This window comes from Fusarium fujikuroi, chromosome FFUJ_chr06 (assembly GCF_900079805.1).
Source record: "Fusarium fujikuroi IMI 58289 draft genome, chromosome FFUJ_chr06".
In the NCBI taxonomy this organism is placed as follows: Eukaryota; Fungi; Ascomycota; class Sordariomycetes; order Hypocreales; family Nectriaceae; genus Fusarium; species Fusarium fujikuroi.
The window spans coordinates 2044512-2071998 of NC_036627.1; the positions used below are offsets into that span (position 1 = coordinate 2044512).

Below are 27487 nucleotides of genomic sequence, written 5' to 3' on the forward strand. Positions count from 1 at the left end.
CTTTGTCACACATCCATATTCTCAAATCCACCGTTGTTAAATACTCAGTCAGTCAAGATGTCAGTTATTCATCCCTTCGTCGAATTCGAAAAGGACCTCGATGTTCGAATAGCCGAAACAGGCGCGAAATGGAATTATAAGAAGGACAGCCTCGTGTCAAGTCTAGAAGAATTTTACGAAAAGGAATGTCTCAAAGAGCCTTCCAAATTTCCAAAGATTGCCCTCAATGTCATGCAAGCTTTTAAAAAGACAGCCCATAGTTCGCTTGAAGACCTGCTCAAATGGGTTGATACCACACAACGGAGTCAGGACGATGAGTCCAAGCGCCAGCTCAAAGATCTGGTATATAGCATCGAGGATCATTTTCAGAGACAGACGTCACGAAACGAGAGACAAAGGCATCACGCAGAACAGCAGTTGTTCAGGGCGGAGAGGAGCCGCCCCCCTAACCCTGCATCAAACCCTGAGCAGAAGCCAGAAAAGCCCGTACCAAACCGTCGAACTTCCGTGTTAAAGCGCGTTGGCAGTGCCGGGAAGGCTTTCGAGCGTGCCAAAGTTACTGAGAGGATCATACGTAGCCAAGAGGCCAATTGGGAGCCAAGACCCTCTCGCCATCCTCATCGGAGACAGAATGTTATGCACATAGAAAAGACCTTAAATGGTCTAAACATGAATCCAGATATTTCCAGGAAGACGCGGCCGTACAAACGATCGCAAGCTTATGGTAATCCACAAGGGCCGGCTCGTCGCATCTCCATGACGGCCTCTAGATCGCCCACAGCGATCCAGCCCAAGAAGCGGTACGCAACAAGATCTCTATCGCAGGAACTGGATGCTTCCGAGTTGCAAAGTGACGAGCCTGACGACGTTCCTGACAAGATACACGCAAAACCTTCTTTGAAGCAGGAGCCTGTCGCTGCTCAGGGTTATAGGCTTCCTCGAATAAGCGAGGAACTCCTTATAGACGGCGCATTCATTCTTGGGCAACAACTCAATGAAGAGTTCAGTACTACATCCTTTCTGGCTGATGTTGAAGAAGACTCGGATGGTGGGGATACCGAAGTCGAGCAAATGGCCGAGGAGGGACAAGGGCAACAGAAGAGGGATCTTGAAGAGAAACCTCAATCTGGGCCCGATGGCACCATTATGCTTTCACCTCACATGGCAATGCGGCTCTGGAAAACCCTCCTGCGTAACAACGAGCGCGTCGATTTTGCAATAGCAGGATGCGAAAACCTGGAAAAGCACGACATCAATGCGAGTTCCGTGAATGAACTCATTGATACCTGGGTACCGGCAATAAAGGATCACCATCATAAATTCAGGTCCATCAAGAGTTGCTTTGCTGATATCGCTCGCCATGTGCTCGAAGTCGATCTCCCTCCTAACCCTGCGCGGAAATGGGAAACCCCTAACTCCAGCTCTATGCTGGGACACTCAGAAACCTCTGCGGGCACGGAAGGCTCTCAGTGTTTGTCAACTGCTCCTTCCAGCGGATCTCGCGATAGCTTCATTAGCAGTAACGATGACCATAGCGGTGAAAATGCAGAGATGAACGCAAGTAGTGAAACGAAGCATCCTGTTATCCCAGACAGCAAGCCAGCGACAAGCTTCAGACCTGGAATTTCTCGAGAGTTCAGTGTTCGGCAGCAAAAGATCAAGAAAAACAGAGAGTCCGTGACCCGAGGCCCTTACCTGAGCCCTCCTTCGTCCGCTGGGACGCAATATAGCACGACACCGCAAAGCAGCCCGAGAGGCGGAGACTCACCCAACGAGTGGCAGAGCAGTCCGAAAGAGGAGAAAACTCCACAGAAGGACAGTGATGGTGAGAAGGAGGCTGTCTCTGAAGATAAGAAAGGAGATGGCCCTGCTGGAGACATGTCGAGCAACGGCACCGGTGAATCCTCAGACATACCTGAAGCATCTCAAGAGGCGAGCACGCCAGCGCCAGGGAACAGTGATACCTGCGATGATCCGGATCCAGATCCTACTAAAGGGGCTACCGCTGATATTGCCCTTTCACATTCATCAACAAAGGCTTCTGGTATCTTCCAATACTTGAAGCTGGGGCTTAGGTACTTGATGTTGTTGGCGAAGCTATTGATACGCAATCAGGTCTCGGCTTGGTGCCTTGCCATCGAGTTTGTCTATCAACTTATGTCCTGGTCTTTTCAGCGTTTCATCAGGTGTAGGAATGTGGATAATAACGGTAAAGTGCTGAAATCCCCCATCCTAGTTCCGTATGTGGAGTTGGGTTGTGTTTTCAACCACTTTTTTTCCTGTATGTTCTTGGTTGGTGGTTAGAGGTATGCCAGGAAAGACACCTGTGGTTTATGGCCAACGGCCAGACGAGGGATCATATGTTGACGTACATGGCGATACAGCTGCCATGGGTATCAACTTTACTCTCTTATTATACAAGCTCTTTGGGGTATATCTTTGGGCTTCCGAGGGCATTGCTATCCTGGATGTTTGCCGGTCTAGGTGTTGTTATGCAGCTTCTGACTTCATTTGTAACTCCATTGTTGGCGTGTTTCACAGATGTCGTTGAAAGTGCAGTCTCGGGAATCAAGACATACAAACTGACAGGTGGCTGATGGGAAGGATAGTGGGTGGGGATTCTGGATTCTTGTTTTTGTTTGTTAATAGTCGCTTCGAAGATGTAGTGGTGTTGGGTTAAGGATTCTTGGACCCAACGTTCTCTTGGTCTGTAGATTAGTTGAGTTGAAGCTGCCTACAATATCGTATTCAGTGTTGGGTTATGTTATGCAGCCGAGGACCAAATATCCAAAACCAACGAGCTTCCATATAATTTAGCTGAAATCGTTCATTTGACCAGAAAGTTATACGGGTACCGAAGAGCCCTAATTGGGCCGAGGTTGAATTCTTATATCGGGCTCTCGGGGAGAAGTAACGTGCCGGATGGATCAAGCTACCGTTGAAACGATATTTGGAATCAATCAATTGTGTGTGAGCTGCCAGTAACTTTGACAGTATCGATCCTATTTGCCAGGGATGTACATGGTAGATAAGGGAACTAAAATGGTCACCTCAGTAGGTACCTTGGTTGTGCTGCATCCCAGCCTAAAAGTGCATGCAGGGCGGCGTATTGCCTAGGTACCTTAGTAGGTAGGTAGGTACAGGTAGTCAACGGTGTTTCAAATATGTACCTACACTACAGCAGCACCCAAGCACCAAGAACACTCACCTCACATCCATGGATGTCGGTTGCTCCGTTGTATCCACTATTGACGCTTGAGTTAGCAGCCCCGATTTCCAGGGTCTCGGGCCAAGTCAGCCAGAGTCGGCCGATTGATTGTCAATATGGATCGGAATGTTGATGTCATTGAAGAAATGCAAAGACTAATTCCATTCTCAACTGGAATATTACCAATTCAAGTTCAAGCGCGGCCTCGACATTGGATGACAATTATCTATTTATTAATTGATTGATTGATTGATTGATTAATTGCCTTGCTCGTAATGATACGTCCAACGTCTCGAATTCAATACTTAACCATCAAGGCATCTAGATCATTCCGGCACCAACAACGACTCCTTCTATTTTCACGTGCGTTTAATAATAAACAGACTCCAACACACGACTTCAACGTCATACATCTTCAACCTCATATTGCGACACCACCGATCAACAGACCCAAACTCACAACCTCTCTCACTCTACCAGCACAGAATCACAACCTCAGCACGCAATCAGAAACCTCCAACTCAACAGAAATGTCGTCCAAACTCATCCCTTCAGACCCTGATCATGTCATGGTCATTCGCAATGTCACCCCCAACATTGCCACTTTCTCAGTCCCCTTTTCACGATTTGGAAAGGTCAAGATCGGTGGCCGAGGCACTCTAGGTATGCTCTCCTACTCATAACAAGTAACTTGAGCGCCATACTGACCTCCAATAGTCAAGCTCACCTCTGGAGGCCTTGCCATCTTCTCACCAGTCGCACTCACCAAAGCCACCCAAGCCAAAGTCATGGAGATGGGAGGCGATGTCCGCTATATCGTTGCTCTGGACTATGAGCACCATATATTCCTGTCAGAGTGGAAGAAGGCATACCCGTCAGCCAAGATCATCGGCCCAGAGGGCCTCCCAGAAAAGCGAGCCAAGCAGACCGACGATCCCAAGATCAACGACGATGAGTTTGCTGTTGTCTTCAAGAAGGAAAACAAGCGGGAAATCAAGATCGACCCCGACTTCGATGCCGATTTTGACTATGAATACGTCGACGGCCACGCCAACCTTGAGATTGTCTTCTTCTACAAGCCTGAGCAAGTCCTGATCCAGGCTGATCTTCTCTTTAACCTACCCCCCACCGAGCAGTACAGTAAAGTGCCCGAATCAGAATTGCCCGCAGATGGAGCTGTTGGCAAGCTCTTCGCCTGTGTTCAGAACCCCCGTGGCGATACCAAGTGGTTGCAGAGATTCAACTGGTATCTCCTCGCCAAGAACCGTGAAAGTTTCAACGACAGCATGGCGCAGATCGCCAAGTGGGATTTTCATACCATGATTCCTTGCCACGGAGATGTTTTGGAGGGAGATGGAAAGGAAGTGTTTATGAAGGTGTTTGACTGGCATCTCCAGGGACACAAATAGACGTAAAGGATGACGAGATGACGGTGACGAGATGACGGTGATGATGATGTTGTATGAACAGAGCATAGAAGAGGAGTTGGGGAATGATGTACAAATATCTGTAGGAATTTGTAATAATACTGGCTGTACATATGCTCGAGAAATTCTTTGATAGACTGACCAGTCTGATAGTCTTCCAAGAATGCAACACTAAACAACTTCAGGATTTTAATACCACCATATCTTGACTGGCCTTAAGACAGCATAATGGTTTGAAATTTCAGAAATTGACTAAACATTGGGTATAATACTATTTTGATGCCGAAACGCCAGTATTGCAACAATCATCCATGCATTTACTCTTGCCCTTATCCAGTGTACGCCTCTTGACGCTTTCGCTTCTATGTGCCGCGATCCCATCGGACATGAACTCTCGGTTGCGTGACGACTCTGCAGCAGAAATAGTCGACTGCTTCCTCACTCTTTCTAAATGTGTAGTCTCGGGGGTAGCTGATGGCTGTATCGATTGTTTTCTTGACGGAGGCTCGGGCTCCATCTCTACAAATCCAAAGACAGGATGTTCGACATTGATCAATTCACCTCCTTTGTGAACGTAGTCGCTGAGTTTCCCGAGTATAACAAACTCAACTTTGAGTTTTACCGAGTAGGCCACTGCCTTGATTCCCTGTTGCCACAGGAAATTATTGGTAAAGCTAACGGCGAGGAGCGTGACATCTACTATAACGATTCCCACGTTAATAGCAAACAGGTGCCAGATTATCCGAGGAGTATGGTTTTCAGCTTCTTTTCTCTTGATGATCTCCGTCGTTTTCCAAATGTAAAGACCTGAAAGGAAGAAATCTTGAGCACAGAAGAATGCCAGCTGAATCTTTTGGACTTTGATGAACGCACCGTTGCGGTCGAGTTTTTGCTGCGTGCTGATAGCAAACAAAAGAACAGTAACCGCGCTGTGCCATATAATAGCATTAAGGATTACCATCCATTTCGTAACCTTCAAAATGGAGATACTTTTGACGAGCAAGTTGAGTCGAGAATATAGAACAAGAGCTTGGCCAGTAGTCAGGAGTATCCAGCCAATGTCGTTTATGAGCATATTTGCAACGTCCCCCACAACATCGAAATAGCGAACCAGCCAGCCACTCGCATACGGCAGCACACCCACGGAAGCCACAGCAAGGCTCCATGAGAAGAGGTCGTTATGCCGCCTGGATGATGTCAAGATGAGGAGAAGCAGCTCGATGCCATTGTACAGCGAAATAGTGGCACAGGTCTATAAGGCGTGTTAAATGGAGTACTCGAGTATCGAATTCGACAGGGGCCGTACTATGACTATCATGGCCTCTGGGGTATATCTCCCCGAAGACGTAAACTTGGAGGCGGCATCGGTGCGTCTCGAAAGAGACATGTTGGCCTTCTTTGGGCGGGCCGAGGTCGTGGCATGGGGTGAGCAGCAGAGAGCAATGCTCTAGAGAGAGAGACAGCATTGAGTCTCAGAGTTGAAGGTTGTTGAGATTACCATAGGCATAGCACCTAGGTAGTTATGACGCTGACGCCTCAAAAGGCCGCACGTGATAGGTCCTCTTGGACCTACAGAGGCTCAGATGCTGGGGCTTGCTAGGCCAGGGATACGAAATGCCTAGAGTTTTGGTGCATGTCTCTGAGGGATATCCATTGATTGATGGGGATGATGGTGTGGCTTCTAGGTTCGGGCTATGCGCTTTGAAGATTGGGATGCGCCTAGCTATGCAGTATCCATGTCCGCTATGAGACAGGACCGCGGATCGGGATGTAAGTGCCGCAGAGGGTAGCTACATACCTAGGTAATTTACGAAGTAGTATGATATGAACCAATGCCTGGGACTGGTCAATTTATTTAGTCGGCAGACGGGAAGTATAAGAAAGCCTGGGGTCATTAGGCATCGAGAATTGCCCTGTCATGTCTACTTGACTACTCCGTGCCTTCATAAGAGTACTTTATCCAGGGGCACTTACAAAGAAGCTCGACTAGCAATGCTACGTAGCATCTTGGTTGATATTCGGGAAATGAATCTTGACACATGCCCATGTTTGGTTGATAAAAATACGAGAACGTGCTGTATCCCATCAATAGTCACTACGGACTGGGAAGTGAGCAGCCAAATAAAAAGCAAAAAAGTGTCAATCCTCAGTCCGGCAGTAGAGGTTCCGATGATGCGGTAACGGCGGCTGATCAAGGAGCTAGCCACAAGAGGGAATTCATAGACAAGCAAATAAAGGGCTTGGTCAGTGGCTCTGCGAATGATTGATTTTGAAAGTACGTGAATAGAAAAGAAACATTCGCGTTTCGATTGCTCATCGAGGAGGTCAATGAATCTTGGCTCTGAACAACCAGAGTGATATCTGTGGAGTGCCTTTATATGGATGGAAGCTGAGGTAGACTTACTATGTATGACGGGGCCCATGTGATCTTCTCCACCGTGATCAAGCTGATGAGCTACCTACCTTAGTAGGGTTCCTTATCTTATCGCAACTCAATACCAGCCATTACCACTACCAACCTGCCTAAGGTATATTCACAACGCAACTCAGAACCTCCAACACTAAGAATAGCTCTCATTCTCTGCGCGCATTTCTACTTCTCTTCTATTCACACAGCATGACATAGCCTATCATGTCTGAGTACGGGCGCATGGACCCGTTCTCCTTTGCGGCTTCTAAGGACGTCCATCATCCAGTGACCATTCGCATGTAATGCTCCTCAAACCGCCCCCCCCCCCATCATGGGAATACTGAAGCTGACATTTGGCAGTATGAATCTTGAGGGCGACGAACCTCCCTTCAAGCACTCCACTCTTCTCGAGCGCCCCGACCTGCGCCACGTTGGGTCCAACCTGAGGTCCGCGACATTGCTCACTGCCCTGACTTATGCGATAGACTAACAAGAGCTGTTAGCCCATGCTCTGACCTTTATGTCACAGTGCAGATTTGGGCTGGATCGAAACCCTTGACTGTCCCTGTTCAGACCGCTTATAAACCTTTTCGATCCGAGCGAAAGTACGATAACCCCCGAATGTGATGGCGCACGACGTATTGACCAAGTTAGATGGAATGAGTGGCTACAGTTGCCTATTACATACGACTCCTTACCAGCGAACTCATGCTTGGCTATAACAGTATGGGATCTATCGCCGACTGGCGGTAAAGGGGCCATTGGCCATGCTATTCCGTTTGGCGGCACGACACTGCCCATGTTTGATGAGGACAATCAAGTACAGAAGGGAAGGCAAAAGTGTCTTGTTCACCGATACAAGAATGCAGACGGCACCGACAACTCAACAACGCCCGCGCTGGTTTCCACAAAGAAGAAAACAACGCGAAAAGGGGAAGTCCCTCCACTAGATAAAGACGCAGAAGAGTTAGAACGGATGGAGACCTTGTTCAAGAAACACGAGATGGGCGAGATCCCTCGGGTTGACTGGCTGGATCAGATGGTCTTTCGAAGCTTTGAGAAACGAGGCCTGCAAGCTGCCAAATCGTCAATGAAGATGCTCCAGAGACAACGAGCTATCAACGGTGAGAACGGCCCGGACAATCAAGATGGCGAAAACAAGGATGGACGCCCTGGACAGTCGACGTTCTTACTAAACGTGGAGTTGCCACGTTTCGATTTCCCTGTTGTCTTCGCTGACCACGAATACGATCCGCCCCCGATTTCAGCTTTCCAGAATCTCTCGGTTTCGCAGGCAAGCCTCGCAAACCGTCAGCCGGAGGTTCATTACGGCCCAGGTATCAATGCCGTGGGCGAGGGCTCTTCGGCGCCTGGGAGACGGCTCATTAAAGTCTATGACCCTGAAGTTGGACATAGAGACAACCCTGCAGAGGCCCAGCACCGAAGACTGTTCAGAAGCTCATACAGGCACGGTATCATTGATAAGAACTTGAAGCCGAATGCCAAGGTTCGAGATGAGCTCAATCTCATAATGTCGTATTCTCCAACCCATGTTCTCACCCCAGAGGAGGCAGATCTGGTATGGAAATTCCGTTACCACTTGACACGAGACAAGAGAGCGTTGACAAAGTTTGTCAAATCTGTCAACTGGAGAGATCACGGCGAGGCAAGACAAGCTATTCAAGTTCTCGGGCGCTGGACCGCAATCGATGTTGACGATGCGCTGGAGCTCCTCGGACCATCCTTCGACAACTCTGCTGTACGTTCGTACGCTGTAGACAGATTACGAAAAGCCGACGACAAGGAACTTCTGCTTTATCTTCTTCAACTTGTCCAAGCGCTCAAGTATGAGCACATATCAGCAGATTCAGAAGAGGAAAGCAGTCAAGATTCATCTCTGGCCCGTTTCCTGATTCAGCGTGCGGCTGCCAACTTTTTGCTCGGCAACTATTTTCACTGGTATCTTATGGTTGAGTGTGACGATGCCAGCCCTGAGCAAGGTATTGATAACCGCAACATCTACCGCAAGGTCGCATACGACTTCATGGCCGAGCTTGTCAAACAGCCAGATGGCCAGGAAACGCGCAAGACTCTGTTGCGCCAAGCAGAGTTAGTCGCTATTCTGTCAAGAATTGCTCAAGAGGTCAAGACCTCGAATGAATCCATTCCGAAGAAGGTCGACCGAGTTAAGCACTTTCTGGCTGATCCCAAGAACGAGTTGTTATCATTCGACCCACCCTTACCGATGCCGCTTGACCCTTCAGTACTGATTACGGGCATCATACCAGACCAAACAGTTGTGTTCAAGTCTTCACTAAATCCCTTCAAATGCACCTTCAGGACAGCAAACGGGACCTCCTATGCCATTATATTCAAGCTGGGCGATGATCTTAGACAAGATCAGCTTGTTATCCAGATCATCACTCTTATGGATCAACTGCTGCAGAAAGAGAACCTTGACCTCAAGTTGTCGCCCTACAAGATCCTGGCGACAAGTACTTCTGCTGGCGCTTCGCAGTTCGTACAATCCCAAAGCTTGTCAAGTATTGCCAACAAGTTCAAAAACAACCCAGCTTTGGCCTACCTCAAGATTAACAATCCGGATGACAATCAACCTCTTGGCGTCCGGCAAGAAACGCTGGACACGTACGTAAGATCTTGCGCAGGGTACTGTGTCATCACGTATATCCTAGGCGTTGGCGATCGTCACCTGGAGAACTTGCTTCTTGCACCTGACGGCCACTTCTTCCATGCCGACTTCGGCTACATTCTTGGCAGAGATCCCAAACCTTTCGCGCCCCTGATGAAGCTGTCCAAAGAGATGGTGGATTGCATGGGTGGCGTGAACTCGGAGCACTACAAGCAGTTCAAGCAGTACTGCTTCCTTGCGTTTACGGCACTACGCAAAAACTCAAATCTCATTCTCAATCTCTTTAGTCTTATGGTCGATGCCAACATCCCTGATATCCGACTCGAGCCTGATAAGGCAGTGCTCAAGGTCCGAGACCGTTTCCACTTGGAGTTGAGTGAAGAAGAGGCACTGAGTCACTTTGACCGGATCATCGAGGAGGCCCAAACATCTTACGCCCCCGTTGTCATTGACAAGCTGCATGAGTGGGCACAGGCTTTCAGGGCATAGAATGATTGGCAATGACACAGGCAACCGGAGTTGGGGCGTTCATATAATGTATATTAGCTTTTGCTAGGAAGTAAACCGGATCCTGATATTTGACATGTTATTATTTGCATTTGTCATTCCTTTCGTTGAGGACCTGTGTCTGTATATCCTTCGGCTCAATGGTTTAAGGAAGGGCTACTTATGACACTTTGCAGTAGCCTGGTTTACCTGTTCATAATGGAACAGCCAGCCCAGCCAATCACGATGTACGTTTTACTCTTATTCACGTATTTCTATCCCGCCTATGTCTCACCAAATGTGAAGATACCCTTGCCCTTACGGAATCCTTCAAGGCCCTGCTGTACGGCATTGCGCAGAGTCACCTCCTCTGTCTCCCAGTCCCATTTGACCTCCTCGATGGGGACGTCGCGGAACTGGCCAGATCGAATGAGCTGAAGAATATCGTTGATGGCATGTCTCCTGCCGGTAGGATCCTCCTCATTGAGTCTGCTGAGCCAGAAACCAAGAAAACGGACATCCTTGAAGATAAGGAGAGCGAGGGGTAGTGAGACTGGCTGTTTGGCCATGCCGCCATAAGAGACCATGGTAGCGCCTTTGCCGAGCGACCGAGCGATTGTAGTTGCTGACTTGCCACCAACACAGTTGAGACCTAGACCGATCTCCTCACGACCCTTGCGGGTGATTTCTGCTAGTTGATCCTTCCACTGGGCAGCTAGAAACTGGGTTTCGGTGACGACGACATCTGCGCCGAGGTCTTGAAGCTCTTTCTTCAAAGCGTTAGTCGCTCTGGGTGTTTCGCGATCGCGAATAACGTTGATGCTCCTCAAGCCCCAGAGCTTTCCAAACTGGATGGCAGCTCGTCCAACACCAGAGTTGGCACCATTCTGAATGAACCACTGGCCACTGCCAACCTCAAGGGGGCGCATACCCATACCAGCTTGAAGACCAGCACTGGGTCCATAATGTCGCAGGATGCGGTAGGCGGTGCATGGGTTGACGCTCACGGTTGCGACTTGTGTAGGAGTCAAGCCCTCCTTATCGATCTTGATGAACTTATCGGCTTCAGCAATTGCATGTGTTCTCCAAGTACCGAACTGGCCGATGGCGGGGATGACCCAGTCGCCTTTCTGTAGCGAGGAGGAGGGTGAGCCTGTGGAAACGACCTCGAAAACACCTTCGTTACCGGGAATAGCGGAAGGTTCAGCGGTACCAATTAAGTTGGTGAAGGGAGGCATAGAGCCATAAACTCCCTGGACTGTGTTGACATCGGCGGGGTTGATGGGAGCGGCAAGAGTACGGACGAGGACCGAATCCGAGGGAATAGAAGGGGAGACAGAGTGACTGTGAAGCCTACAGACAATTGTTAGTCTTATTGGCGGTGAGATATATCATACACATACTTGAGAACTTTGGCTGGGTCTCCGGGCTTTGAGAAGACGAGAGCTTTAGCCTGTGTGTAGCCATAAGGACCCGACTTATGTCGTGCGGCGATCATGGGAAGTCGGGTCATAGGTTGAGCACTGAGCTTAGCCGAGGGCCTTGCAAGTCCTGAGGAGGCGAGTGGCCTAAGGCGCAGACACTGCGAGCTAGCCATTGCGATGAAAGTCTGCAACCGATTGTCGAACTGAAACAAGAAGATTGATTAGCTTTGCTCAATTGAGGTTGATGCTTGATTCAAGCTTGACGAAACAAGTCCAGCCGAGCTCGGGTCAAAACGATTAGTCTAAAGCTCTATGACGTGAAATATTGACAAGCCAATTAGATTATGCGATTAAATGGGGCCGCATCCCCAGCCAGAGAAACAGAAATTCTAGACCTTGTGAAGATTCTGGGGGGCCCAAGTCCAAATTGATTAGATTAATGAGTGCGGGTGGGATGGATGATGGATCCATTCCCGCGTTTGTGGAACGCGGGGGGCCTTCCTAGATCGGGAGATGTCGACGAGACGGGTAACACAAGAAATAAAATTAGGAATAGCGTTAGAGTTTCTACAACTTGAATAGGGAACGAGAATTGTCTGACTGCGCTAGCTTGGACGCTTCGTAATGAGTGAGGTACTTGACGATACTTCCCCTATCATGACTCGCAATGGCGAGAAACAGCCCAAAGAAATCGGAGCCTTTTTTTATATACTGCAAATGCTGGAGATTGGTCCCAGGACTTGACAACTTGGAAGAAAAACTTGGGTTGTTTCTCCTATGCACGATAAAGGGGGGATAGTCATACATAGTCCGATCTTGAATCGCTCTAACAGAAAAGAGGAAAAAATAGGCAAGACAATCGTGCCCTGAGTGAAACATGTTTTAGTCTTTTGGGCGGGTTCCTGGTCTCCCGTGGAAACGCAATCCAGTCCAGCCAAGAATTTCTCTCCGCTGGTCGAGTTATCGTGTTGAAACTGCGCCTTGAGTGCCAAGGTACTTGTGAGGATAGATACGAGCTATCTGAAAGAGTAATCTCGGCAACAAGGCAGCTTGTGAATATGGTCAATGTGTTATAGCACTGTTGACAGATAACACCTCGTAACTACCTATCCGCCGTAGGTTAGTAGGTACTGTACCTCGATTATCAACATGGAGCCGTTGATATAGGCCCGGTTGAAACATGTTGGCGCCAACGTTTCTTCTCTCCGTCGAATTGTCGAATGGGTGGTTCATCGAGTCTCGACACACGTCTGTGGCGTTAGAAAAAGGGTGTTTTCTCGGGGTTGTAAGGGAGAAAAGAGAAGGGAGCGACAGTGAATATGATGAATTGACTTTTGAATCATGTATGATCAACTCAACGATCAATCGGTGCTTTCTTTTCTGAGTTTCCAATGCATCGACGGTATAGCAGAGTTGATTCAACCTTTTTGCTTCTGAATCGTTCACCAATTTGGTGTCATTTTCGTCAATAGTCTCGGCCTGTCCCGTAGTCTTGAGTGATTGCATGATGGCTTCCAAGATTCAAGATCAGTACTTTGGGGGTACCTCCAAGCCTCGACAGCCACACGCTGCGAGAGGGACCGCTATCCCCCAAATCGATTAGACCAATCACCATTTCTGGTAACGCAGTGTACTAGGCAGTACTTTGCGTGCCCAAAGACGCCCAGCTCGCGTGGCTCCAGCAGGGTCCAGGGAACAGCGGGCTCGCCGCAGTCTGGGTCTCTCAGGGGCAAGGTCTGAAAAGGAAACACTTTTGTGTGGCACTCGAACCGTAAAGTACTCCCAAAGTAGCTTTATTAGGTTCGCTGCCAGCCACGACATTCTCCACTTACATCAGGAAGGTCGTACTGTACCTCTCATAGCTCTTTCTCCTCCAACCTAAGACCCGGTCTTGCACCAATTCTTCTCCTCTGAACACATCCTCCTCTCTCTCTCCTCTCTCCTCTCCGTCCAATTTCTCCTCTCTTCTATCCTACAACATCTACTGCCTCATAATATCTCTCTCTACATCAACTACCCATCGCCTCAATTGCTCCCCACGTCTGGGATCATCGTCCTTGTTACCAAAAGCACGCCACGCCGCGTGTTAGATCCCTGCAACTTGCAGTCAACCACAAGCCACCAGACCCTTGCTCCAATTTTCCACCTCTACTCCGTAGGTACCTTACCTTACCTTACGCTACGCTACAGCACTGTGCTGTCTGCGACGCTGCGTCTGTACCTTGCCTCGTTATTCTACGGTACCTCTCCATCCTGGTCAGGTCAAAACCGTTGACTAGAACTCTCCTTTCTCTTCGCCCTGTTCTTGCGGGGAGTTTGAGACTCAGCTTCGTCATCTAAACCCGCTTGTTGGATCCCAGTCATCAATTGCAGCTTCATTGAGAGTTTTGATTGCCATTCCAATTCTCTTGTTGAGCTCCTAGGCCCTCGCTTCGCCTAAGGTATCCTGCTTTTGCTAAATACCCCTTTCCGAATTCGGGCCCTCGCCATCGAATCGACCTGCCTTCTTCCATTCTCCGTCCGATCCGCCTCGTCTCGTATCGTGCACGAATCACCAATTTACCTATTTTCCAATTATGTCGTCTCTTTTTGGCAAGAGCGGCGGAGGTTCGCGATTCCAGCTGCCTGCTCTCAACCTCAATTTTGGTAGTATCACGGACGGCACCAATATTCCACCGCCTCCGGAATCACCTGTTCAGAAGGTCCCAACTCCTCCACAGACACCGCCACCCGCCAAAGACGTCAAGGACGAATCCAAGAAGGAACCGGGACAGGACACATACAGCAGTGTCACCGAGGACGTCAACAAGAACACACCTCAGCCAAGCATCACTGCTTCTTCTAATGGTAATCTTGCTGGAACCAAGCGCTACGCCGACGAGGATGCGCCTTTGAGCCCAGCTGCTTCAAGCCGCCAAGGCAGCATCCGTCGCCTGTTCAGTAGAACCATGTTGAATAACACTTATGCAGAGGGCCAGATATCATCGAACGGAAGTGTCCCAGCCGCCGGCGCCGGTGGCCTTGCCCGGCCGAGCAGCCAGGGTGGCGCAAGCTACCTCGACGAGCGCAAGTCTAGGAGAACCAGCGGCTGGTTCAGACGCATGAGGACCGGAGAGACGAACCCCAGCAAACGAGCTAGTACCATGTTTATGGAGGAAGGTCCTCGTGCACCGACACCTAAGAAACAATCCGGCCCGCCGCCTCCCATGATACCCGAATTGACCGATCTCGAAAAGGACAATGGAAGCTTGGGTTCTGATCTTTTCAAGAACATCAAGTAGATCGACGTTTCATGCGACACCCAGAGCCAAATTCGCCTGCCGTGCTCGACTCGCCAATAATGGCTGGACAGCCACCCCGTTTTTCCTTTTCAACTATTTACATATTCAAAGACCGGAAATTGAGACAAGACAACACATTACACCTATTTTTTATTATTATCGATCGAGCCAGAAGTAGCAGCAGCAGCAGCAGCAGCATCACAACATGGGCCGGTCCAACCACTTCTGAAAAAGCGTTTCTTCTATCGTGACCGTTTTCTACGCAGCCAGAAGGATGTTCTCAGCCCATGTCTTTGGTTGGGGGGAAAGGGTGTCTGCAGTGGAGCAGGGGGGGGATGGGGGGAGAAGGAATCAAGAGCAGTGCAGTATGGTGAAGGCAGCTCATCAAGATACCCAAGTCGTTTCGCGAGCTCACTTATCTGGTGTGCGAATTATGGATTTGTTTTCTTCTTGTTTGGCATTGCTTCAGTTGTCTATGCTATGCGCTATGATACTACAATGCAGTGTATCATGGTCATCTTACGGGTTTCATGTCACTATTTGTCATTTATTACTTGCCACCATCACCTGAACGGCCCCTGCTACTATTGTGCGGAGAATCATCTCAGATTATTATTTCTTTGTGAGAGTTACAAGGCTATTCTTTTCAAAATTTCTTGGAGGTGACAGAAAGGAGCACGCTCCGGGTGCCCTTTTGGACTTTACACATCTATTTCTAAAGAGCAATTTGTACAGATAGGTGATTCTGTTTTGAGAGAAAACAAGGAGAGCTTTTGGAGACAACATACCAAGACATTGGTCAAAGCTCCGTCACTAGAGGGAAGTCTCCCTTTGTTATTGGATACGAGGCTTATGAAGAATTGAACCCCAGATCCTTACTATTCACGGTCCTTGATCTGATCCATGCGCAGGGAAGGCTGACTAGAGATCTGTGGTGGTTCCGCCCGTGGCTTGCTTGTGCCGTAATCTGAAGCACAGATCAGGATGTACAAGTGCTTCGGTGAACGTCACTGTTTCTATAAATATTCTGATGTGTGCGTATATGAGGCTGTGCAGAGTTTTTTGTGAGATATCCGATTCATGCCCGTCCAACAATGTGATGGTAGTCTAGGAGATGAGGTCCTCAGCGATACATCGTCGCTCATACGTTCAAGCCCTCCTTTTTCAGCTTCGCATACAGAGCGTCCTTAGAAGCTTCATACCCAGGTACCACAATGCCTTCACCTGTCGGAACTGGTGCATTGAAAAGTGGTACAACTCTCGTTTCCCCCTTGGCCACTTCGAGGATGGTGCCATTTCCATACTCTGGGTTAACGACAAGTTGCCACATGCCTTGAGCCACTTCTTGAGGATCTAGCAGAACTGTATCCTCGTCTAGCATGACTGCTTTGGTTGGGTCTTCATGCCACAGAGGAGTCTAGTGGTAGCCTTGCATTAGCAGTCTTTCAAAGGCTCGCAGAGACTCTGGCGAGCTTACCTCTACTGCGCCGGGAGCAATACAGCCGACTCGAATACCGAGTTCATCACGCAATCCCCCCAATGCTCTCACAAACCCATGCAAGCCATGCTTACTCGCAAAGTACAAGGGCGTTGCTATGCCGGCTAAGTAACCTGCCATGCTGCCAACATGTACAAGGCATCCCTTCTGCTTCGTCTTTGTCCAATGCCCGATAGCCAGCTGACTGAGCCGAATGGGAGATACCAAGTTCACATCCAAGACTGCATAGTGTCCAGGTTCCGCATTGGTATCATCTCGAGAAACACTATCTTTGTTACTCTCAGTTCTGGGTGGTTCCCAGAAGGAGGACCATTGAGGCTCGAACAGACCGGCTCCTGGAACGACAATATCGACAATTGTGAACTTCTTCAAGGCCTTCTCCCAAGCAGCCGTCAACTGTGGCCAAGATGTAACGTCGGTTTCTTGAAACAACACCCCAGCTTTACCGTCGATGCCAGGGAACGGATATTGCTTCAGGAGTTGTTGAGCTTCGGGTCGCAATTTGAGATCGGCAATGAGGACCGAACATCCATTGTCTAGGAGTATACGGACAAAGCACAAGTTAATACCTGTGCTTCGTCGTCAACCAATAGTCCACGATTCCTTGCAGGTCTATGGATTTGGCATGTTCATACCTGAGCCACCGCCAGTGACAAGCGCGGATTTTTCCTGCACAGACGTTGGCATATTCCTTTTGATTAGAAGTGTTTCACTTTAAGGTTGTTAAATTGTTGGTGATCCGATCGCCAGCGAGGGCCCAATGACGCGAGTTGTGTCTTTCAGGGCTGTATGACCCCTACTCCAACTGTTATATGAATCAGCGTTGCAGTCGCTCGCTCGACTGTTTTGAATAAGGGAGTTGATATTAGAGAGGAGAGTGAACTGAAGTGCAGTTTCTGCGGGGCAGTCTGATTGTCGTACGAAAGGCACTAGGGACATGCATGGGCTGACGAATGAATCGACTGCGTACTTCTTCATATGGGTTTCATGCAAAGTCTAATCTATGTGTATCTGTATATGAGTATTCTGACCCCTGTTACTTGCAGCGATATTTCGTCTCACCTCCTCTCTGAAGCATTCAAATCAAACACCAGCCTTCTCCTCATCTCCAGATCCTTGCACCTGCATCGTCTCTGAATCCGAATCCTCCGGTTTGCCCTCCCGACAAGCCCATCCATCCACTAATCGCAACGTTTCACGGCTCCACACGCGGTTCATGAGCGATAACCGGACGGGAACTAAAGCGATGATGATCAGAGGGAATGCAGGGGCCGCAATTGTCAGCGTCACCCCAAAAACAATACCTGTCATGATGATCTGTGTGACAGTGTACATGTGAATACCGAACCAGCTAACATTATCAGGGAGGGCAGGGAGATCAGATGGCGGCGTGAGTAGGTTTACAACTCTTTCAAGAATAGGGTTGACAGTTAGAGACTGGTAACCCATGAAGAGGAACAGACCAGCTAGCACTGATGTCTGTGTAAGACCCAGAAGCTTCTGTAGTGGGGGAGACACAAAGATCAGAATGAGAGAAGCTTGAATAAAGTGAGAGTATCTCTGCTCATATGTCCTTGCGACTGGCCGAGGCGAATCTGGCTGTTCCCCTTCTTCCGCAGGAGGACTCTCAATGGCATAATGCATCAACGATTCTGAGTGAAGCGGCGCTTGAGGTAACAGGCCGTTTGCAGGAGGAATCCCAAGAATACCGCAAAGGATGGTAGTGGTTCCCAAGAGAGCAACATCCCAGGCATACCCGCCTGGCTTCTTGGTCCCGTATCGTTCCACGGTGCAGATAATGCTGCTGATTTCGTGGTCGAAGTAGAACAAGACCGTGACGATGGCGCCCGGGATCATGGATAAGAAGACCCATTCGATAGGTATCTCCCAGAAGCGAACAAAGAAAGTCGATCTGTCTGGGTTCGTGGGTCGAAAGCTGGTTTGGACTTCGAGCCGTATATGATCTAATGATGCTAGTTCCCCGATATATGGAATTCCGATCCAGATAATAATGGAAATAGCAGCAGCATATTCTGTAAGTCCAAGTCGAACGTAGCGATGGAGCATAGGCTTCCACGAGTTTGCGGTAGACAGCAGAATTGCCAGGAGACACGTTCCCACCGCTCCAAGAACAGCATATAGAAAGGCGGCAAGGGAGACTCGAGCGTGGGTCCGCTTCAGCTCCATTGCCGCCTTGTGGAAGTAGATGACACTGTTGAGGAGTGAGAAGATGTCGGCGCTGAAATGGGTGACATATTGCATAGTCCAGTCATGCGCATTGAAGATGGCAAGGAGATAGTGCATCCAGCCAGCGTGGATGAGGGACCATGCCATGACTGGTAGAAATTCGACCTGGGAGGTGTTAGTCAATGGACACCAGTATAAATGCACACTGTTTATCGACTTACATGAAAGTGTGTCTCGCATAGTTCGTAGATGTTCTCGGCCAGCACCGAGAATGGGCCTGTAACGCCCAGAATCGTAAGAGGTTGGCCCGAGAAGCTAGGAGCTCTTGTCAGAATGTGTAACGAGGTATGAAAGGGTGTTCACATGCTACTAACAGAGAGAAAATGAGGCCGCATAGTCCAGTGCTGAACACAACCTCGATGGTGCCCCACGACTTGCCGGTCAATGTGTATAGATCACTGGCAAAAGTGATACCGGGAAGAAGGTTTGTGAAGAAGATGTAGACTGCACTTGCAACCACCTGTTGATTGAAGATCTGCCAATCTGACAAGTATCGACTCTTGAGGTTGATAACATCTTCCTTCAGCAGTCGAAAGGGTCGAAGTTTTCCACCTCTTGCAAAGTACCTGGATGCTCGCCCTCCTCCATTTGCAGGGCTCGAGGCATCATCCTCAGCTAGGGCATTTTGAGTGTTTGGTGTAATGGTGTTTCCAGAACCGAGCGTCGGCGTCCGCTCGACATTGATAGTGTCTTGGATAGGCTCCGGCTCAGCCATTGTTCACAAGTGACAGGACAGGACAGGACAGAATTTGTCGTTTCTGCTAAGGATTTGAAGCACATGTTGGAAATTTGCATGGTCCCGGGGCTCTGAGTCAACTTATTATTCTCTCAGTCTCGCTATAACTTAGCCTTTGTTCTGGTGAAAAAGCTCAAGCCCAGTCTTGGCCTTTTCTTGGCCTTGGTGATTTTCCTTGGCTTTCTATAACCTTTTGCCCTTGTCGGTGCCGTAAAGGGCGAGGCGGCACTTGGTTGTGTCTCCCCATGCTGTGTCCTAATAGTATAATAAGCCGCGTGGGCAATTCTCTAATATCAATTGGTTCAACAGGTTCTCGACGATACCGAGAGCTGAGCATGACGTAACTCCTGTTATCGCCAGCTCTTATCATCACGTGCGGAGAGGCGAGGCTGAACTTGGTGGGGCACTAAGACGAGGCTGAGGATCATATTTACATCATGCCCTCTTTTTCAGGGTCTTCTTCATCCTGTCACATCTCAATGCTCCACGATACCCAACTCGAAAAGCAACGGCGCTTCTTCAATTCCCTGTTGAACAAGACGTACTACCGTAAAAACACACTGAATCGAAACAATGGCACAGTTTGTCCCTCGGCAAAGTTTTGTCGTCCCGAACTCGATACCGAAAACGTACTATATCGGCCATCATGCCAAGGGCTTCGGCGAGATGACAAAAATGAAGAGCCACATCTCTCTTGCTCTCGAATGCCGCGACGCTCGGGTCCCTTTCACATCACACAATCCCAATCTCGATCGCATCATAGCCGGTAACGAACGAATCATCATCTACACAAAATGCGATTACACAACAGACACTCCAAATCTCCAAAACATACTGCGCAAGATTTATGGTGATAATATCATCTTCTGGGACAAGAACAGACCCTCGACGACAGATAAGCTACTTAAAATGATCAAGAGCGCTACCGTGGCGCACGATTCACTAGTCGGTTTGCGGGCCATGGTTGTCGGAGTGCCCAATGTCGGCAAGAGTTCAGTGCTCAACGCTCTACGCTTCAAAGGCATACCGAGGAAAACGGCCAAGGTAGCCAGGACTGGAGGCCAAGCAGGCGTGACGCGCAAAATGGGTACAAATGTGCGCATCCTCGACCCAGAGGGGAAGAGTAAGGGCGTAGGCTTAAATGGTGCATTTCTGTTGGACACCCCCGGCGTCTTCCCACCCTACGTTCGTGACGGCGAGGCTATGCTAAAATTTGCGCTCGTGCAGGGCATAAAAGACGGGTTAATACCAACCGAGATACTGGTGGACTACCTCCTCTACCGGATGAACCTCTTCAAGCCGACCTTGTATAAGAGATACTGCGAGCCCACCAACGACGTTCATGAGTTCCTTACCGCCGTTGCTTGGAAAGACGGCCTAATAAAGCTAAAAGGCGTTCCTGATTTACAATCGGCTGCTAGCAGAATCCTACACTTGTGGCGACATGGGAAAATGGGCAAGTTTGTGCTGGACGATGTATCTGACGAGGGATCAGAGAAGCACCAGCAGTCCATAGACAACCCTCCTCTAAGTCTAAACCAAGCAAAGAAACAGAAGAAACAAGCAATCGCACAAGAGAAGGCAGGTGCCTAGCATTCTCAGGAATCCATTTCTGTTGCATATGTTGTATACTAGAGCAAACTCCATGTACACTATTTAAGCCTATTCTGTCATCTCATGCCAAACTTGATCCGAGTCCTCCTCCTCCATGCTTCTCAAATTGTGCAAAGACGCCAATGACCGAACCCTCGGGCCGTACTAGGGTATATATAGAAAGGTAGCCGGAACAACAGCTTCGCCTCGTGAAGCGGTTCCATAGAAATAATAATATCGACAACAGACTATACACAAGCTCGTACAGCTTTGCCTGTTGCATCTGCTGCGGATGCTGGTGACGCCCCTTGATGCTCCTAACCGTAAACGCCTTAAATAAGAAATCGAGCGCAGGTCCCTTTTATCTCATCATGATGGACCTACTGAAACAAAATGCTGCCGTCAGGTATACTGATTCTGCCACTTGACCATATCTCGTGTCAGGACATCCATCATCTCTATACAGTTCAGGTCCTTAAAATCTTTGCCCCCAGAAGAGCCTGCTGTATCCTCATTCTCTACAGAATGGGAATCTGAGGACTTTTGCGGCGATGCTTCTCCGCTGCTTGCGTTTCCGTTCGTGCCTGGGATTGCTTCCGCTGCAAGGTCTACTTGGGTCCTTGAAATGAAATCCATTATGGCACCGACACGCCGCTTCATATCCACCATATTCAACTTGTGATGTAAGGCGGGCTTTGACTTGCCATGTCGATGTTCACTTGTAGGTTTCGTGTGTGTTGGGGTGGGCTCTTCGCCGTTCTTTTGAATGTCCCTTGACATGGATCGTGCTGGGGATTCGCCATCCACATCGCGGTCCCTCGTGTATTGGTTCCTGCCTTTGCCCTTCTTATGTGTAGCTCTGCCGCCGCGCTTGGCGGTGCTTGAGACCGTCTGGTTGCTCGCAGGGGGTGTGTCGGGAACGGGCAGCGCAAGTGCAGGGGTTTCCATAATAACCGGTGTCTCGATGCTTTTGGTAGCGGGAGGTTTAGCAACGGCAGGAGGTGTTTCCTCTGAAGGGTCAGAATCTATGCAATGATCAGTACCCTGCTTAATCACAATGTACGCTCCAACATACCCTCTCCTCGTCGCCTTTCTGCGCGGCCTTTCCTTTTATCTGCAGCTTCCTGTCGCTGGCGCTCTTTATCTTCCTTCTCCGTCTTGGTTCGCTGATTCTTGCTGTTACGAACTTTCTTGGCTCCATTTCGAGTATTGACCTCCTCATCTGATTCGTTGTAACTTTGAACCTCGACCAGCTCAGTAGGAGGTGAGGGTGACATCGAATTGGTTCTCTGTCGCTTTACACTTAATGGGTTCCTCAGTGATGCCAGTTTCTCATCCCGTGGCCGAGCATTGACGGCGATTGACTCTTCACTATCGCTTCGTCCCCGTTTCGCTCGTCGGGTCACGATTTCTTGTTCATCTTGAGGGACATCTTCTTTACTTGCTTCAATGGCACGCAGGAGTTGCTCGTCTTCATAAGCTCGGTCGCGGCTATTCATTGTGGATCGGCGTTTTGAGGTTTGTGAGGCGGAAGTTGGGCGCGAGGTCTTACTCGTGCCAGTCTTGGGTGAACGATTGCCTTCCTTGGCAATCGAGGTGGCTCGAGATGTTGCGCGCGACGGCCGGTTATGGGGGACATACTTGGACCATTTTTGGCTGGAAACAAACTTGTCAGTACTCAGGTTCGTGGGAGGGCCGCCCAACATGCGTTGTCCAAGATTTCAAGCAACCAGAAAAACATGAAATCCATGTCGCCAGCAAAAAATCACTGGGTAATTCACTTACCCGTTGCTTGCAGTGTATATTTTATGGAGATCTTTGCGACATTGCTCGCAAAAATATTCTTCGGGAGAGCTCTCAGCGCTAAAGATGCCGACACAGGCGCCGTGCTGCCAGACCTTGCAAATGTCGCATTGAACGAAGAAGCCGGTAACGTCTTCAGTAAATTCTATGGCATTGAAGAAATCTAGGTCGGCGCCTTCCACGGGTGGGCGGCCCGGGTATTCTTCTGCATCACAGATACATCGCACGGCTTCGTCCTCCTCTTCTGGGAGGTCGTCGCTGCCATTCGCCATTTCAAAATTATCGGGTTTCAAAGTCTTATCGTTTTCGTCTTCGTGGTTACGCTTTCGCCTTCGACCGAGGAGGGTATCGTCAAGATCTTCAAATGGCTCCGAGGACAAAGAGTCACTTGGTGTGGATTTGTTGGAAGACGGTTTGGCGACTGATCTCGTATTCCGCTCAACTCGACCCGATGTGCTTGAGGATACAGATGACTGTTGGGATTGTGAATTGGTGGCACGGGCTCTTGATGACCGTCGCGGCGAGGGTGGTGCCATTGAGGGAGCCGGGTCACCGATCTGAGGTGACAGAGGAGAAAATGGAAGAAAGGGCGAGAGGTTGTGGGAACCAACAACGGCGCGTGGGACAAAATACAGTAGATATGTTCTTCCCAGCGCCAATCGAGAAGTTGAGAGGAAAGAAAATCGCGAGAATTGGTGGTGGTGAACAAGGAATAAAGATTGTTGAAGCTGGCTAGTGACCAGCGATGAGTGCGACTACTGAAAGAAGAATGTCGAGTAAGGGCAACGGTATCGAAGGACGGATTGGCAAGCAAGCATGTCGAGACCGAGTAGAAACGCCGTGGTCATGACACGGAGAGTTGCCGTAACGAAGAGTATGAGAGAGAGACGAGTGGGTGGAAGCTTTCTTCGGAACGAGGAGGAGGAGGAGGAGGAGGATAGCCAGAAGAAGCGCGGGCATGGGCATGGGCATGGGATGGGTGTGGGAAAGTGGGCAGGAAGGTGGGCGCGGGTCTCACTTTGCTTGGGATCCTTCCCCAAAGCAAAAGCCGGTGGAACCACTGCGAGCCACCTGCAGAACATAAAGTATAGCGCTCGCTGTGCAGACTGAGCTCACTAACAAGCTCCGATTACAGGGGTCTTTTGGGGTTCTCGAACCTGAAGGTCTCTGACGGGAGCAGCCAAGAGGCAAAATTGGTGCCCACTCACCGCTGAGGTGCAGCGCATGACAGTGACCAGACGGCTATTGGCCGGCTCCAATGAGACTCTGAGAGCGGTTTGTTTCCGCATCATTTAGACGGGACTGTTTCCATATTAATTGCCCTACCATGCATGCCCTGCATTTTCTGATGAGTGACATCAGGAAAATATTGAATGCCATGTTGTTCGAGTGAGCCACAAAACAGTTATTTTACCACGCTCCAGTCCAGTATAGATTACTCAGGACAGGTTTGCGCATAAAAGCATTGGAAATGTACAGTTGAAGCTCAAGATTATAAACATGGTCGTCCCTCTTTTTTCCCTTGTGGCTGCTGTTAGCAGGAATTGGAGAAGACGGGAGGGCGGGACAGTCATGTATTGAAGCGCCAGTGTGATTACCTAACCCGCCACCTCCCAACGGCCCTGCCTCTCTACCTTAGCACCTCCACAGATTAGTAGTTGGTGATTCAATCACACTCAAATACAGCAACGTTGAGGGCGTTATCGGACTTCGCATTGTGTTATTCTGGCTACCCGCTTTGATAATTATTGCTTCATAAATTTTGTCTCCTTTTTGTGCCTCCTGTGGCGTCTGCGCTCATATAAAAGCGTCCTTCGTGTCCACGAACACCCCCTCCATCACCCTGTCCATGACTGGGTAAGCGAGTCCCGGCCTTGAGCGACCAAGAGCGAGCGAGTCTGCCATCCATTCGTACACCTACTACAGGAATCGATACAAGTACGAAACGAGCCGAGCTGGTGCAGGCTGGTACTCGTGCCGGTGCCAAACACTGAGTCGTGATATCGACGATATGTTCTGACCCGCACACAGAACGTTTTAGAGCCCGACCGAACCAAGTTTACCCCTCTGAGCTTCGAAGAGGCAGGCATTCTTTTGCAAATCACCGTTTTGGTCTTCTCTGCGACTTGTATAACTAGTATTGCAGTATTAAATTTGTTTGCCGCCAACGAATTGTACAAGTTCCGACCCCTCGTTTGGCAGGACTTGCCCCTCAACTGTCGTGTCTGCCGTCGTTTAGAACAGAGCCTATACAATGTTCGATGGGTACGCTTTCCGTTTGCTTTGCATTTGGCCCGTCAGTTGCCAATCTAGCAGGTGTTGGTCCTGCAACTGCTTTCAACTGCCAGCAAGGCTGAGCAGCTTCTGACGGTGCCAACAACTCTTCCAATACCATCTGCGACCATGTCGAACTTCGCTATAATTGTGGCGATTCTGTCCATCGTTCTGGTGATCTACGTGCTAACGAGAAATGTTCGTTCACGCGCAGGTTCAACTCTCAACATGTCGCCAGATACTGTATCGTCGCAATTCCCAGACCGACCGATTCGGCCGTTACCGAAACGTCGACTGCGCGAGAAGCTCTCACCAGGGGCCGTAGAGACAATAGCGTATCCTCCTTCAACTCACGAAACGACGCCTCTCTTTTATTACCCACCATACAACTTCAGGGAAGACACGAGCCCGCCAAGGGCATGTTCTACCAGCCCATCTCAACAAACTCGTCGAGCGGAGGAGGGCTGCAACTATACCCCTCGAAGAAACGGACTGGGGCTGCCAGATGGCGACGATGAAGAGCCGGCTTTGCGAAGCACTCTTGTTACTAGATCACCCCCGGAGATCTTTATTCGTGGAACTCAGCGATCCTCGAAGCTAGATATTCCCGATCCGCAACCACAGCCTTCCGCAACGTCCTCTGTGGATGGTTATGATGTATTTGAAAACACGAACAATAAAAAGAAGCGGAAAATTCCTTCCCCTGGGGAGCTTTCTGTTAATGGTACCCAGGGCTCGAGTAATGAGATTGCCATTTCAGCTGGTGCAGGAAATTCTCCTACCGACGAATCACACGACGACCGGGCGCCCTTCCACTCAGTCTCACATCCAACGACGGGCACTTTTCTATCCAACAATCAGGGGATATCAGGACCTGGGCGGGGCAGGCTTGGCCGTTCCAGGAATGGCAGAAGCCCGTTGCGAGCATTGTCTGATAGTAACAGTAATGCGTGGGCTGAGCGAGGGCCAAAGGCCACTCAGTGGACAACGGGCGGTACGTTCATCACTCTTCTACTTTTTCAAGCTCTGTTGCTGTGCCTCCCAACTCCTACACATGGATTCATCACTAGCGTTTGCGTTCAACCGAGTTTCTGGACACCCTATGCCCATGTGCCTTTGGTTATGGAGAGGTTGTTCAGCCACGGGGGTTCCTGCTCTGCCCTCCATAGCTTTCGGCTAACAGCATAAAACGGAACGGAGACTTGCTCACCATTTTCCATTTCTCTACCGGTGACATTTTGCACTGCCGCCTGGCTGATGGGATTCTCTCCCCCGCAGTCCGGCCTCGATCTCTGTTTCTTCCACAATTGCGCATCTTCCTTACAACGGATTTCCAGCTGCTAACGCGAACTCAGAGCAAGAGAGCAGTGGTATAATATCAAATGCTATCGCAAACGCCGAGAAACTTCGACCCCAGGGACAGGAGAACGTGAGTCTACTTCAACAACACTCTATCGCAACAAGATCGACTCCAGCATCAACCCAGTTTACTTTCACCTGTGATTCCCAAGTCCCTGGCACGGTTCAGTGGCCCGGTGAGTACATGTTGCACAGTCGAGACTTTGATTTACTGACATAGCCGTTAGGCCACTCGAGCAAGCACAGCATGTCGACTCAGGCCGGCCCTGGCTCCTTACCACCTGGCAGTGTTGCTCCTCACGATGGGTCTTCCGTGGCAGCTAGTCGAGGCTCCGGAAGTTCTCGTCGAGACAGCAAACGACGCCTAGACAGATCACTCGAAAGGGCTGCGCGGCGTCGTCGTCGAGAGGCGCGGCAGGATCCCACCAAAACAGCTGACGAATGGATTTGCGAATTTTGTGAATACGAAATGATATTTGGAGTGCCACCCAGAGCATTGATACGACAATATGAGATGAAAGACCGCCGACGCCGACAGGAAGAAGCTGATCGCAAACGACTTCTCGAAAAGGCCAAGGAGAAAAGTCGGAAGGCCAGAAAGGGCGCCAAGAAACCTGCATCTCGGGGAGAGAATGCTGCCGCTCAGAACCTGACTCGGGAGCCTAGCACATCTCTGGACATGAACCACAATCATTCGAATCAGTCAGGAGAGGACGAGAACCATTTCCCGAATTCCCCAGGAGATCGCACTGGGCCAGACATACCGACTGAGGTCCAGTCATCATAGTTTGCAAGCATGATTCAGTGGAAGGGGCTGCTCCCCGCAATCGCGGTACTCCCTATTCTAGCCTCGATGATTGGGGTACGTCGGCGACCAACAGAGCTATGACAGGGGATGTATACCTAGAAGATATCAGTGAACCTGGACACTGCGGTGTCTGGCATCTGAAAATAAGGCACTCCTGCTCTTGAAGATGAAGAAAGGGACAAAGCCCAATCTACGACAGGTTTCTTGCTTGCTGCTATTGGGAAGTGTGGATAACAAGAGACTGAGCTACTCGGTGGGGAGGCGGCTCAGTAACGACACGAAA

General features: G+C 49.6%; 11 protein-coding genes; 6 read left to right on the plus strand and 5 right to left on the minus strand.

The window, feature by feature from the left end:
• Window positions 1-57: 57 nt before the first annotated feature.
• FFUJ_05983 (uncharacterized protein) lies at window positions 58-2304 on the plus strand (the record flags this gene model as incomplete). The annotated part of the gene is made up of 1 exon (XM_023579257.1): window positions 58-2304. One exon carries the CDS (start codon window positions 58-60, stop codon window positions 2302-2304), a length of 2247 nt encoding a protein of 748 aa, XP_023432126.1.
• Window positions 2305-3738: 1434 nt separating this feature from the next.
• FFUJ_05984 (uncharacterized protein) lies at window positions 3739-4617 on the plus strand (the record flags this gene model as incomplete). XM_023579258.1 has 2 exons in its annotated part: window positions 3739-3871; window positions 3926-4617. 2 exons carry the CDS (start codon window positions 3739-3741, stop codon window positions 4615-4617), a joined length of 825 nt encoding a protein of 274 aa, XP_023432127.1.
• Window positions 4618-4906: 289 nt separating this feature from the next.
• FFUJ_05985 (uncharacterized protein) lies at window positions 4907-6022 on the minus strand (the record flags this gene model as incomplete). XM_023579259.1 has 2 exons in its annotated part: window positions 4907-5887; window positions 5942-6022. The coding sequence occupies 2 exons, from the start codon at window positions 6020-6022 to the stop codon at window positions 4907-4909; spliced, it is 1062 nt and encodes a 353-aa protein (XP_023432128.1).
• Window positions 6023-7267: 1245 nt separating this feature from the next.
• On the plus strand, window positions 7268-10184 carry FFUJ_05986 (probable 1-phosphatidylinositol 3-kinase; the record flags this gene model as incomplete). XM_023579260.1 has 4 exons in its annotated part: window positions 7268-7344; window positions 7406-7492; window positions 7549-7650; window positions 7700-10184. The coding sequence occupies 4 exons, from the start codon at window positions 7268-7270 to the stop codon at window positions 10182-10184; spliced, it is 2751 nt and encodes a 916-aa protein (XP_023432129.1).
• A 281-nt stretch (window positions 10185-10465) lies between these two features.
• On the minus strand, window positions 10466-11778 carry FFUJ_05987 (related to 2,4-dienoyl-CoA reductase precursor; the record flags this gene model as incomplete). XM_023579261.1 has 2 exons in its annotated part: window positions 10466-11534; window positions 11585-11778. The coding sequence occupies 2 exons, from the start codon at window positions 11776-11778 to the stop codon at window positions 10466-10468; spliced, it is 1263 nt and encodes a 420-aa protein (XP_023432130.1).
• A 2403-nt stretch (window positions 11779-14181) lies between these two features.
• On the plus strand, window positions 14182-14886 carry FFUJ_05988 (uncharacterized protein; the record flags this gene model as incomplete). The annotated part of the gene is made up of 1 exon (XM_023579263.1): window positions 14182-14886. One exon carries the CDS (start codon window positions 14182-14184, stop codon window positions 14884-14886), a length of 705 nt encoding a protein of 234 aa, XP_023432131.1.
• Window positions 14887-16027: 1141 nt separating this feature from the next.
• FFUJ_05989 (related to 15-hydroxyprostaglandin dehydrogenase) lies at window positions 16028-17071 on the minus strand (the record flags this gene model as incomplete). XM_023579264.1 has 3 exons in its annotated part: window positions 16028-16303; window positions 16364-16953; window positions 17020-17071. 3 exons carry the CDS (start codon window positions 17069-17071, stop codon window positions 16028-16030), a joined length of 918 nt encoding a protein of 305 aa, XP_023432132.1.
• A 396-nt stretch (window positions 17072-17467) lies between these two features.
• Window positions 17468-19346, minus strand: FFUJ_05990 (band 3 anion transport family protein; the record flags this gene model as incomplete). XM_023579265.1 has 3 exons in its annotated part: window positions 17468-18736; window positions 18793-18895; window positions 18946-19346. 3 exons carry the CDS (start codon window positions 19344-19346, stop codon window positions 17468-17470), a joined length of 1773 nt encoding a protein of 590 aa, XP_023432133.1.
• Window positions 19347-19940: 594 nt separating this feature from the next.
• On the plus strand, window positions 19941-20960 carry FFUJ_05991 (MTG1-like GTPase; the record flags this gene model as incomplete). Its single annotated transcript, XM_023579266.1, has 1 exon — window positions 19941-20960. One exon carries the CDS (start codon window positions 19941-19943, stop codon window positions 20958-20960), a length of 1020 nt encoding a protein of 339 aa, XP_023432134.1.
• A 402-nt stretch (window positions 20961-21362) lies between these two features.
• FFUJ_05992 (related to CTI6 Cyc8-Tup1 Interacting protein) lies at window positions 21363-23299 on the minus strand (the record flags this gene model as incomplete). XM_023579267.1 has 3 exons in its annotated part: window positions 21363-21985; window positions 22036-22616; window positions 22746-23299. 3 exons carry the CDS (start codon window positions 23297-23299, stop codon window positions 21363-21365), a joined length of 1758 nt encoding a protein of 585 aa, XP_023432135.1.
• A 1867-nt stretch (window positions 23300-25166) lies between these two features.
• FFUJ_05993 (uncharacterized protein) lies at window positions 25167-27183 on the plus strand (the record flags this gene model as incomplete). XM_023579268.1 has 3 exons in its annotated part: window positions 25167-26031; window positions 26393-26572; window positions 26624-27183. The coding sequence occupies 3 exons, from the start codon at window positions 25167-25169 to the stop codon at window positions 27181-27183; spliced, it is 1605 nt and encodes a 534-aa protein (XP_023432136.1).
• Between the last annotated feature and the right edge of the window lie 304 nt (window positions 27184-27487).